We start from the raw sequence: 13,298 nt of genomic DNA, 5'->3' as shown, positions 1-13,298 counted from the left end.
TTAGTCTACAAATAATCCTACATTGGCTCTGCAACACCTGAGCATTCAGCAGGCCACTTAATAAAGCCTAAAGGCTGCTAGCAGCCTTATTGGTGCTGAATATCAGTCATATGAAAAGTCAAGACACATGCTGAGATAGAGTGGTCTAGTCTAGTGGATAGATGTCTGGGACTCTGGAGATTTCTGTTCTGTTCCCAGTAGCCTTCTGAGTGACCATGGGCAAGTCCCTTCTCTCCTCTCTGCATGAGTTTCCCTCTTTGTACAATGGAGATAATGGTACTGACCTCCTTTGTGAAGTGCTTTGAGATCTACTTCTGAAAAGAGCTAGATCCTATTATTTATTAACATGTTATGAAGACATTGCAATGTATCAGAAAAGAGAGTGAACCAAAATAAATACCAGCGAGACAGCTGATATAACAGTCATTTGTTAGCAAAGACCAGGTTGAAGAAGTGCACTTAGTATTTGGAATGGAAAGTGGTGAGGTTATTACGCTTTTGATAATGCTCACAAAAAATGAATATAAGAATTGAGGTTTCTTGTGACTATTCTTAAAAATATATAATTATAATATATGTGTGGGGTTTCTTTCTCTGTGTAGGGAAATGTTGGTGTTCCAGGCATTAAGGGTCGAGTAAGTGACAAGGTACAGTAATATATGATATATTTGTCATTAAATATAACATGAACTAATTCATTGTTTGCACTTTTGGCATTGTTATAGTTTTATGAATTCCTACATACTGATATTAGTTTCCTATGGATCTTAGCAACACCATAGCTTTTGATATTTACTATTTTTATGGTATGTGGAACTTTGCACTGGTAAGTAAAATTAAAGGAAGAATCTTGCTAACAAGAAATATTTGTTATTGATGTGTTGGTTTGCCTATGACTTCCTTGGGAGCTGCAGTGCTCAGCCACACCGAAAATGTGGCCCTTTATTTCGGTATCTAATGTTGGACACTCAAAATTTGAGAATGTTGGCGTAAATGTCCCATGAAGAGCCAAGTGGATACTGCAATGAAAATTCTTAAAATAGTCATTCAAATTTGAAAACTAATTCTGATTCACCCCTATTTACAACACTTCTATATTCACTTTCCACAAACATTCAAGCTTACAAGCTTTACTAGTGCAAGTGTTTATGAAATGCAAATGTTTATTCTGAGTCTTTGAATGTTCACCACTGGTGAATTTCTTTATTTCTATACTGGATTGTAAAATGCAGTTTGCACTATGTTACATAAATGTGCTGGCATTGTTTCAGTTCCCTGAAAGACGTATGTAGCTAGCCAGTACAGTGCAGACTGTGAATATTACATTTCAATACACAATCAGACATAGAACCAAGTTTTTAAAGGTATTTAGTCTTTGCTGTACTCAATAATTCAGCAGGCTGAATTTAGGTATCCTAAACAAATTTAGGAGACTAAATCTCATTTCAAAAGGGATTTAGGCACTTAGGGAGTCAAAATCTCATTTCAAAAGGGATTTAGGCACTTAGGAGCTCAAGATCTTGGTTCCTAAGTTCCTAAATCCCCTTTGAAAAGAGATTTAGACTCCTAAATCAGCTAGGCATTGCAACACTGAGTGCCATAATGCCTAAATACCTTTAAAAATCTGGGCTATAGAGCAGAAGTAATCTCAACTGAGTGTCTCAAGAGCTGCTATGCAAACTTCGGGCAAAGATAGGTGGATGCTAGGCTGAGGATTTGGTTTTATATGAATATACATTCTATGAATAGAAGTTTTAAATTGTGTGTCCAATGACCCACTTATACTCAGAGTTTGTAATCTGCAAACTGTGTTTGGAGCTGAATGAAAAATGCTGTATAATTGTAAGGTATTGACATTCTTACTTATACACAAGGATAACAAACAAAGCAATGGGAAATATTATTGTATGAATTCCAGTGCCAAAAATAGTATTTGTATTTATATTTGAAGGGAGAAAAAGGAGTTAAAGGACTAAAAGGAAGTGTAAGTAAAAACACCTTTTACCCTCTTGCTGTTCTGTCTTTATCTCTAGATATTTATACTGCACTCCTCAAAGGTGTACAGTATTTGAGCTTCTTATAGAAAAATTTTAATAAAGCCAGCAAGAGCAACCCATAATTGCTCAAACAACAGTCTAACAAATCTTCACTTACAAAGTGTTACTTAGAGTCAAATCTTTGTTTTAGGTTGGAGACAAAGGACCACCAGGACCAGAGGGAGTTATTGGTAAAAGAGGTCCACCAGGAGAGACTGGATCCCGAGGCCAACCGGGAGAACAGGGTGTTCCTGGAGATGTGGGTCCACCAGGAAATGTTGGATTAGTGGGACCCCCTGTAAGACTTTTAGTTCTTTTAACTAATATATTATAGAAGAAATCAAGTACTTAGAGTTGTGAGATGTGTATCAATTCTGCTTCTTCTTTGAGTGATTGCTCATGTCCATTCCATTATAGGTGAGTGCACACCTCTGTGCACAGTTCCCGGAACCTTTTTCTCCTTAGAAGACCCCATAGGGCTGGCTCTGGTGCCCCCTGGAGCCCCGCACACATGCCATGGTGTATGAGGCACTGCCAGCCCTATGCCCCCGAGTTCCTTCTTTCCGCCCGTGACAGTTGCTGGAACTAGCCTTGCTCTCTGCAAGTACTATTCCCCTTGTTTGAACTCTTTGTTATTCAAAGTACTTTAGTTAGTTTTAAGTAGTTGTTAAGTGTTGTTAAGTGTAGTTAGAGAAGAAGTCCCTGAGGGACTTAGAGTGGCCAGGCCATGCCCCGGTCGCCTGGATTTAAGCCGTGTGCCTCCTGCGGGAAGGCTTTCCCACTCAGCGACCCCCACGATCGGTGTCTTAAGTGCCTGGGGGAAAAGCACAGGAAAGACAGGTATAAGATATACAGGGCTTTTAAACCGCGGACTCAGAAAGACCAAGAGATACGGTTAGAAGCCCTGCTCATGGAGCCAGCGCTCTGCCCGGCATCCGAGCCATCCCACTCTACCTCGGCACCGAGCGTTACCTCGGTGCAGAGTGCATTGCTGGCATCGGGATCGACTCGGCACCAAGCAGCAGCCCCGGTGCCAAAAAGAAGAAACAGCGCGCGGAGTGTGGACACCAGCATCTCCGAGCAGGGAGCCTCCCCCGACTCCTGGGAGTGGGAGAGTTCCCCTGCCGACTCCGACGACACCGGAGGCTTTTCAGGTGGCAAGAACCTTGTTGGCCTGCCTACGCCACCTCCGCCCCCCCCCCTCTGCTGAAGGAGATGGGGCCGGTGTCCCGGGGCAAGCCTGCGTTGGGTCCCCCCGAAGGGCGGTGGAGATCCCCGGTCCAGGGAGGAAGATCTCCCGCCAGACGGCCACCGGGGGTAGAGTGAGGAAGCTCCCCCAGCAGTTGCTTCAGGTCGGTGTCGTCTGCTTCGACTCAGAATGTGGAGTCTCCCTCTCAGCGCCAACATCGGTCCCCGGCACTGGAGGCAGCGCAGACCAAGAGGCGGCACCGGTTGAGGTCTGCCAGGTGGCGCTCAGACAGCTCCTGTTCCAGATCCCCGGCACTGAGGAGTTCACCCACACCGAGGCAGCGCAGAACCCTGTTACCGCCGGAGGACTAGGCGCTGAGGGGTTCGCCACATGGAGGTGGTGCAGAATCTGGTCGCCATACGAGGATCCCGCACCGCACCGCACCGCACCCTGACACGAAACCCAATCGCCGGAGTCAGGCTCGGCTCCGCAGAGTTCGGAGTGGCACCGGTCCTGATCACCAAGTGGTAAGCGGCGCCACAAGTCCTCAGTACCGAGAAGGCGCTCCAGTACCAAGAGCTCTTCGGAACGCGCCTCCATCCATCAGCACCGCTCGTGGCAATGGAGGCGGTCCTTGTTGTCCTCCTGTTGGAAGCATCGAGAAGCTGGTCCCCGGCACGGCATGGCACCCAGGACCAAGGACAACCTCGGCAGTCTAGTGGCTTGGGGTCCCATGGGGGGGACCGTCATTGGGACAGCCGGTGCCCCCACAAGGCGTCACAGCAGGTGGCACTGTCAGCCCTGGTTTGGCCCCAGGAACACTGGTCGCAACAATGGCCTTATTGGGCCCCATGGGGCATCCAGATGGGACCAGGGTCCCAATCCACCCAGTCAGCAGGGGTGCTGTCCATGCCCCTGGTGCAGGAGAAGGCCCATAGACACCACTCCTCGGACGAGGAGTCAGAGCCCATGGAGGGACCCTCTACGGGTGCATCCTTTTGGCAGGCAGGGGAGCACCTGCAGGACATGCCTCGTCAGTCCTCTTCCTCCTCCTCCTTGGACGAGGCAGTCTCCCAGGACTACATGGCGCCACTGGAGGATTTCAGGGTGCACCAGGAGCTGCTCAAGAGGGTGGCCTCTAACTTGGGGCTGGAGGTCAAGGAGTTAGTGGCAGCCGATGTTACCCTCTTCAATGTGCTGGCAGTGGCTGCCCCAGTGAGAGTGGCCCTACCCGTCCACGATAGGGTTCTCAAAATTGTTAAGGGCCTGTGGCAAACCCCTTCCTCAGTCACCCCTACTTTGAAGGGGGCTGAGAAAAAGTATTATGTCCGGCCGAAGGGTTCCAGTATCTGTTCACTCACCCGGCCCCGGGAACCCTGGTGGTGGATGCAGCCAACCAGCGGGACAGGCAAGGTCAGCCTGGTTCCACTCCCAAGAACAAAGACAACAAAAGTTTGTGGTTCTGTTTGGGAGGAAAATTTATTCCACAGCAGCCCTGCAGTTCAGGATGGCCAACCATCAGGCCCTCCTAGGGAGATATCATTTTAATTTGTGGGACTGCCTCAGGCGGTTTGCTGAGGGCCTGCCCCAGGACCAGGCCGCAGACTTCACCACCGTCCTGGATGAAGGAATCACTGTGGTTAGGGCAGCACTCCAAACGTCTAGTGACGCTGCTGACTTGGCGGGTAGGGCCATAGCCTCCGCCATTTCCATGAGAAGGTGCTCGTGGCTGCAATCCTCAGACCTGTTCCTGGAGGTTCAGCAATCAGTCCTCTTATCCAATCAGACCGATGCGAAGCTGCACGGTCTGAAGGGCTCCAGGGCCATGCTTCACTCCCTGAGCCTGTGCATGCCCCAGGCTTCCAGGTGGCAGTCACGGCCCTAGGCCTCCGCCTAGGCCCTTTCAACCCTACAGAAATAGGGACAGAAATAGGGAGTTTAGAAGATGGAATCAGCAACCCCAGCTCGTCCTCAGCCCCCCAGCAGAGGCCCCCCGGGGGTTGGGCAATCATAGGAGACAGTTTGATGGTGCGCCTGAGGGTGGCGTCCCTACTGCTTTCCTGGATCTGCCCCACCCTGTCCTGAACAGGTTAAGGCCCTTTTATCCCAAATGGGCAAAAATTACGTCGGACCGTTGGGTCCTCGGGATAGTCTCTAGGGACTACGCCATACAGTTTACCTCCCCCCCAACAAGCCCCTCCTTTGTCCCTCTTCAGGGACCCCTCTCACGAGCAACTCCTCTTGCAGGAGGTGGACACCATCCTTAACATAGGAGCGGTGGTTATGGTTCGTCAAGGCAGAAGGGGGAAGGGGTTCTATCCGAGGTACTTCCTCATCATCAGGGCAAAGGGGGGTCTGAGACCCATATTAGACCTGCGTTGTCTAAACAAATATGTCAAATGACTCAGGTTTCGCATGGTCTGCCTAGCTTCCATAATCCCTTCCCATGATCCAGGAGACTGGTATGCAGCCCTCGAACTCAAGGATGCATACTTTCATGTGTCCATCCTCCTCAGCCACAGGCGCTTCCTCCGCTTTACAGTGGCTGGCTCCCACTACCAATTTACAGCCCTGCCCTTTGGCCTGTCTTCAGCTCCAAGGGTGTTCACCAAATGCACGGTGGTAGTGGCAGCCCAACTGAGGCGAAAGGGTGTGCAAATCTTCCCTTACATGGATGATTGGCTGATATGGGGCAGGTCCAGCTTCCAAGTGCAGGAGAGCGTGACCCTCACTTGCTCCACGTGCAGCAGGCTGGGACTGCTCATAAACAAGCAGAAGTCCAATAGAATTCATTGGGGACACCCTGGTCACTTCCCAGGCCAGAGCCTTCCTGCCTCAGCCACGTTTCGAGGCAATAGTCTCTATCATCTCCCAGCTGCACCGATGCCCCACGACAATGGCCAGGCACTGCCTAGAGCTGTTAGGCCACATGGTGGCCTGCACGTACGTAGTGAGACTAGCTCGCCTGAAGCTCAGGCTGCTTCAGGCATGGTTGGCCTCAGTGTACATGCCGAGCAGACAACCACTAAATTGGGTGGTCACAGTTCGCCTGCCCGTCCTAGCCTCCCTAGACTGATGGAGATCTCCCAGGACAGTGTTGAAGGGCGTTCCGTTCAGGGAACTGGTCCTGTCAGTCACCCTAATCTCTGACACCTCGGATGTGGGATGGGGAGCCCACATCAGCACCAACCTGAGCATTCAGAGGCTCTGGTCAGGGGAGGACAGACGCCTGCATATCAACACGAAGGAGCTGAGGGCTATTTGCCTAGCATGAAGGGTGTTCCTCAGATCCCTGACAGGCAGAGTGGTGCAGGTGCTGAAGGACAACACCACAGCTATGTTTTATATAAACAGGCAGGGAGGGGTGCTCTCCTCGGCTCTCTGCGAGGAAGCTACCTGTCTGTGGGACTTTGCCATGAGGCACAGCTTACACTTGACTGCCTCTCACTTCCCGGGAGTGAGGAACAATGAGGCGGATCACCTCAGCAGATCGTTTCTACCCCACCGTGACTGGTCGCTGCATCCGGAGGTAGCGACTATGATCTTCCAAAAGTGGGGTGTTCCCCAACTGGACCTATTTGCGTCGGCTTGGAACGCGAAGTGCCCAAGGGTTTGCTCGCTGTGGGGTCCTCATTGACTGGATGGAGACCCTCAGGTACGCGTTCCTGCCCATTCCGCTCCTGCCCAAGGCCCTACTGAAAATAGAGAGGGACAGGGCAGATGTTATACTGTCGCTCTGGCCTAGCCGAGACAGCACTGGTTCAGCATGCTGCTGGACCTCTCTATCGCCCCACCCATTGAGCTCCCAAGGCGGCACGACCTTCTCTTCCAGGACTATGGTTGCCTGTTGCACCCAGACCTGGACTCCCTGCACCTCACGGCCTGGAGGCTCTGTGGCTGATGGAGGGAGAGAGAGCCTGCTCGGTGCAGGTCTGACAAGTTCTGCTGGGCAGCAGGAAACCTTCTACACAGGTCGTGTATTGGACTGAGTGAGATGGTTTACCTCTTGGGCAGAGTCCAGGGGCATTCCGCCCAGCCTCTCGCCTCTGCAGGCGATCTGGAGTACCTGCTCCAGCTAAAGCTCCAGGGTCTGGTTCTGACCTCGTTGAAAGTTCACTTGGCGGCCATTTCAGCCTTCCATCGGCTGCTAGAGGGGAGATCCCTGTTCTCCCATCCCATGTCGGTCAGGTTCCTCAATGGGGTGGACAGGCTGTATCCGCAGGTCCGCGATCCGGTGCCTCCCTGGGATCTCAACCTGGTCCTCTCGAGACTCACGGGGCCCCCCTTTGAACCCATGGCTTCATGCCCTCTCCTCATGGTTTCATGGAAGGTAGCCTTCCTGGGGGCCATTACTTCAGCTAGCAGGGTCTCCAAAATTAGGGCCTTGACCTCGGAGCCCCCTTATACAGTATTCTATAAGAATAAGGTGCAGTTGAGGCTGCACCCAGCCTTCCTGCCCAAGGTGGTTTCCCAATTTCATTGTAACCAACATATTTTTCTCCCTGTGCTTTCCCCAAACCGCACGGTTCGGAGGAGGAGAGGAGATGGCATTCGCTGGATGTGAGACGAGCCCTGGCCTTTTACATCGGGCGTACAAAGCTGTTCTGGAAATCGATGCAGCTCTTTGTTGCAGTGGTGGACCGGATGAAAGGCTCACCTGTCTCCACCCAGCACATCTCCTCATGAATTACATCGTGCATCAAGTTCTGCTATGAGCAGACGAGAGTGCCGCTTCCGGGAACCATCACAGTGCACTCAACCAGAGCTCAAGCCTTGTCTACAGCCTTCCTGGAGAGAGTGCCCCTGCATGACATCTGCAAAGCCGCCACCTGGTTGTCAGGGCATACCTTCATGTCCCACTACGCCATCATCCAGCGGGCGAGAAAGGACGTGGGGTTCGGCAGAGCGGTGCTGAGGGCAGCTCACCGGTAACTCCTATCCACCTCCAAGATATTGCTTGTTAGTTACCTATAATGGAATGGACCTGAGCAATGACTCGAAGAAGAAAACAAGGTTACTTACCAGTAACTGATGTTCTTCGAGATGTGTTGCTCATGTCCATTCCACAACCCACCCCCCGTCCCCACTGCCAGAGTTGGCAGAAAGAAGGGACTGAGGGGGTGTAAGGCTGGCAGTGCCTCATATACTGCGGCATGCATGTGGGACTCCAGGGGGCACCAGAGCCTACCCTACGGGGTCTGCTAAGGGGAAAAAGTTCTGGGAACCATGAACAGAGGCGTGAACTCACCTATAATGGAATGGACATGAGCAACACATCTCGAAGAACATCAGTTACTGGTAAGTAACCTTGTTATACAGTTACATGAATGCAGTAATAAATGTGATTACAAATGTGTAGGTAGGATCAGAATTTGGACAAGAAGGCCAAATTCATTCCTTGTATTAGACTTGGAATTATAGTAGGGATGAAGTTGGCTCAGCAGCTCTAAATTTTAATTTAAAAACTAAATTAATCCAACTGAGGTCCATCAAGTATTTTCTTGTAAAAATTGCTCATTTTTGTAAAATAATTGTTTAAAACAGATCATTTGTTAATATGCTTGGAAATTATCTTTTTTTAATGTCATCATAAAATTAGTTGTACAGTGACAGAGAACAGCACAGCCAAATGTTGTTACATGGATAATTACAGGAGAACAGTCACAGGAAACTCAGGAAGTGTTACAGCAAGTTATGCTATTAATGGAACTGTTTCTGCATATTTTATTTCCCTGATTGTTCTAATGTTCTTCTCATGCAGGGGCTGCCTTTACCAGCAGCTCATGTGATAGAAGTGTGCAAACGAATCGTCTTAGAACAAATGTCAACATTTGCAAATAATGTTGGGAGGAAATGTGCCAGCACATGCCCACTTTATGGAGATGTGCCTATGGGGCTTCCAGGGCCTGTTGGTTTGCCTGGACCTCCTGGAGAAGAGGTAAATATACAGGGGGAGAAAAACAAATCCATTTTACAAATTTAACCTGTTATTTAAGTGCTGAAAACATTGTTAAATGAAGTTAATACATGAACTTAAAAATAGTTCTTTCTATGTCACGTTTTTCTATGTGGCAATATTGCACTTGATCCTGCTCCCACTGAAGTCAATGTGAGTTTTCTGTTGACTTCTGTAGAGGACTCATTTTCCTCCAGGGGAAAACAAGTACTACACTGCTATGGAAGAAATTAACCTGTTGAAAAAAATTTGACATCATTGCTGTATTATTTTAAGCTTAAAGATATATGTAGTGGAGCTGCAGTAAAATAACAGACAAATACGTTTATTACAATTACAAGCTGAACAATAATTTAATAACCTTTTTCACAAGTAATTAAGCTGCTAAAAAGCTTAAAATACGGTTCTTTATTTAGTTCTATCATGATGTTTGACAGCTACAAAGGCAAATTCTGATTCATATCCATGGCATTCATCACCACTAAACTATGAAATATTGACCTTTTGAGGACCATAAATTCATTGTGAAGAGCGCAGTGGTATTTTCCAGTACCTACAGCAAAGAATACAACAAATGAGTAACTGCCTAAGTAGTTTTTATATCAGAGTTATCACATTCATTATTGTGCTGCAGCCAAAACCCTTTCACACAATTTAAAATAACATGGTAAGAAACTTTTAAAAGTTTAAGATTTCATGGTAATACTTCTGGGCTATTCCTTCTCATCTTCATGGTTCTTTAGGTATCTGTATTATTCTACTGCAAATAACTGCCTGAAGTATTCTAAACAAAGACAGATTTAATTTCATAACCTAAAGCTAAATACCAAGCCTGGGGATATATTTAGTGACATTTTCCACAGATGTACAAAATAATCTTTTGAGAGCAGAATGGAGCAGTAAGATACTGTCCACAAAATTTGAATATTATGTCAAAATAAGCTTGTTTCAATGTAAAAGTTTAGGTTAATATATTGGATGAATGTTAATATCACCTAATAGAAGTAATAAATAAATAACAAACAAATTAAAACATATATTTTACTAATGCCTTCAAATATCTTTAAATGTTGGCTTCCTCCTTGCTAGTTACCACAGCTCCCTCTTAAACATGTTTAAGCATGTCCAGAGTACAGAGCAAAGCTGCAAGCATGCAACATTTCCTCAGTTTTTTTATCTTCTCTACTCCAAAGTATATAACTAAAGATCTACTTACTGTTTCTCAGATCTTTGTGTAGCCTTGTTCCTTCTTATTTCTTTGGCCTAATCAGTCCTTGCTCTCTCACTTCATTCAGTTGTCTCTGGACTCTTTTGAGTTTACTCCATTCACCCTTTATTGTTGATGTATCCTGGAGTCACTTCTACTTTGCTCCTACATATGGAACACCCTTCTTTTGTCTCCCCCAATTCTTATCTTCATTTTTTCAAACGACACTGATGGGTGAAACAGACTTCCTCAACATACACCCTGTGTTCAATAGCTTTTGGGTTTTCTCCACTAGGAAGTGTAATGATTTTTAACAATCGAGTTACCATGGCTGACTGGTTGATATAAAAAAAGCAAGTTATGTTCAGCATCCAGTCAGTCCTGAGTAAACCCTACTGGGACTAGTGTTTATCCATAACTAAACAGCACAGTACTAAACACAATATGTCCTTGTGCCCTGGGCCAGTTAGCTGTGGTCAACAGCACCATGTCAGCTAATTTGATTGTTAAAAATTGAGTTTAAATACTATTCAGCCTCCTAGTGAAACTGAGGCCTTTGTGGATGCCTTAGTCCTTATCCCCACATCACCTTTAAATAGTTCAAATTGGCTCTCACCTTATTATTGTGGGCATAATGAACTACAATAGGAATTTTCCCATTTAAAAATGTTTTATTGTTTACAACTTTCTTTAATTTTTTTTAAATTTTACCTTGACTTTTACATAAAAGTAAGCAGATTTCTAATAACTCTTAGTTATTTCTTCATTTATTAATTGAATTAAATATTTTATTATTGGGGAGCGGGAAAGTTTATTGAAGTTAAATACTTTTGATTTTCAAGGTGATGTTTGGACTCTTCTTCTTTCAGTGTAGCTAATCCTTTAATTGTAATATAATTTAATATAAGTTACAGTATTTTATCTGATGGTACTGATTCGAATTAAAAAATACAAAAGAAATAATACAATGTAGTTTCACGTATGGTCATATTTTTAACATTTCTGTAGGGCAAACCTGGGTTAAATGGAGTTGATGGGGAAAGTGGACCTGAAGGCTTTTATGGCGATGTTGGTGATCCAGGAAAACAAGGACCAAAAGGTAGAATGTTTTAAAAATGGAAAATAAAAAGTTTTGCAATATTCTGTTGACTAAATTACAGTGGTCACAAGTGTGAAAGTGCTGCTGTTGACAAATATGGTAGTCATTTAAAGACATTTACATTTTTTAAATTTTAGGTGAACATGGAGACAAAGGAGATAAAGGTGCCAAAGGTTATGGGTTTGTTGGCTTTGAAGGCAATCTAGGTCCAAGAGGTACTCCTTTTTGTTCTTGAAATCTTTCTTGCTATATTTCTGTATTCCTGTTCTACTGTATGTACTGTTGTATGGCATGTTTCGGTAAACACTTTAATGTGCTATGGATGTACGAGATGTGTCTTATGAACTGATGCTTATATGACCCTATATAAGTGCAAATCTGTCAAAACTGGGGCAAACCTATGAGTTGATATATAAAAGGCACCATGTGAAGCCCAAGTTATTCTTGTTTGCACACTGCATCCTGTCATGGCAGATTAAAGAAAACTCCTTTACTGAAAACACTTTAGAGTAAACCATCAACATAGTCTGGTTATTTAAATGGTAAATATTCTATGTAATTGGTTTCCTTTAAATCAAGAAGCAAATAAAGATCACGCAACTTTTTTGACAAGATTGTTTACATGGATATTTTCCAAAATCCATATAAAGAATCTTCCCATAATAGTTGAATCATGTCAGGCCAAACTGCACACAGCTCCTGGCACATGTACCTTCCCTGCCCAACCACACTTTCATCCTGGAGTACCAGAGCTTAATGGGGGTTAGTGGAGTCTCAGCATCACTGATGGTGCCAGATCACCAGCAAGGCAAGAGAGATGGACTATGGGATCCACAGGTTCTTTCCATCTCTAACATCTATTACTGTAATTGGATTTTCAACATAACTTAGATTTCTCTTGCTCACTGCCCCTTCTTAAGGTGAACATGGAAGAAGTGGACTAGCATTCGATGGACTTCCAGGTCAGCCTGGCCCATGGGGATACATGGGGCAGCCTGGTTTGAGAGGATACCCAGGGCCTAGAGGACCTCCAGGTATATGTAAAACAGGGTGTGATCCTTATCTTCCAAATGATATAGATCAGCAAAGTAAGTGAAGACTTCTTTTGTATGGCAAGCAAAGTGAATGAAGACTTCCGAGAGAAACATCATGAAATCCTTTGATGTAGATGAAAACAAGTGTAAATAAACAAAGAAAGTATGTGTTAGCTCTCTTTTCAAAACTGAAACCTTTTGAAAAATATATATGAATCCCTGTTATAATTTAGAAGCTAGTTCACTTTGTGAATTTTTAGTGTAAAGTAATAACATGATAATCCTATCTAAGAAGGGCTAAACCATTTCACTTAAATGGTACCTGTTCAGATAGAGAATATTTGTTTTTAAAATACTGCATTTGCTTTTAAATGTAGAATAGATTGTACAACTTATATTAATTTAAAGTAATGTCATTTTTATATTTAACATCCAAACAACTATTTCATTTCTGAATATACCTATGAAATGTTTTTTATAATAAAAGATTAAAAACATTACAAGATTGTTTTAATTTTATGGAAATCCATCTCTTGTGGTGCCAACCTGTATTTCCATCCTAAGTAAAGATGTAGGATCAGAGACCTGTATAAGGGTTCTTAAACCTTTATACATTCCTCCCAGTTTGGATTCATAAGCGGAAGGCTGAATAAGACAGCCTGAAATCAGTCAATCCTACATTAAGTATTTATGATATTTATGGCATCTTCTGAAGATAAGTTAGTCCACCCATTGCATATCTTCAGGACCAAGCAATTTATGCACTAATTCCAGGGA

At 45.3% G+C, this 13,298-nt stretch overlaps 1 protein-coding gene across 1 annotated transcript in view; it reads left to right on the top strand.

Moving 5' to 3' along the window:
* The window catches only part of LOC137164635 (collagen alpha-1(IX) chain-like), a 32,779-nt gene extending 20,196 nt beyond the window's left edge, over nucleotides 1-12,583 (top strand). Inside the window, exons 20-26 of the mRNA XM_067565545.1 lie at nucleotides 603-647; nucleotides 1,952-1,984; nucleotides 2,188-2,334; nucleotides 8,987-9,163; nucleotides 11,397-11,487; nucleotides 11,625-11,702; nucleotides 12,408-12,583. Of these exons, the coding sequence (XP_067421646.1) occupies nucleotides 603-647; nucleotides 1,952-1,984; nucleotides 2,188-2,334; nucleotides 8,987-9,163; nucleotides 11,397-11,487; nucleotides 11,625-11,702; nucleotides 12,408-12,583 (747 nt within the window). The remainder of the gene's footprint in view (nucleotides 1-602; nucleotides 648-1,951; nucleotides 1,985-2,187; nucleotides 2,335-8,986; nucleotides 9,164-11,396; nucleotides 11,488-11,624; nucleotides 11,703-12,407) is intronic.
* The last annotated feature ends 715 nt before the right edge of the window (nucleotides 12,584-13,298 follow it).

The sequence above is a fragment of the Emydura macquarii genome, unplaced genomic scaffold (genome assembly GCF_026122565.2).
Source record: "Emydura macquarii macquarii isolate MOO-44397 ecotype Brisbane River unplaced genomic scaffold, CSIRO-AGI_Emac_v2 contig_2680, whole genome shotgun sequence".
Lineage (NCBI taxonomy): Eukaryota > Metazoa > Chordata > Testudines > Chelidae > Emydura > Emydura macquarii.
This window is presented reverse-complemented; position numbering and strand designations above follow the sequence as displayed.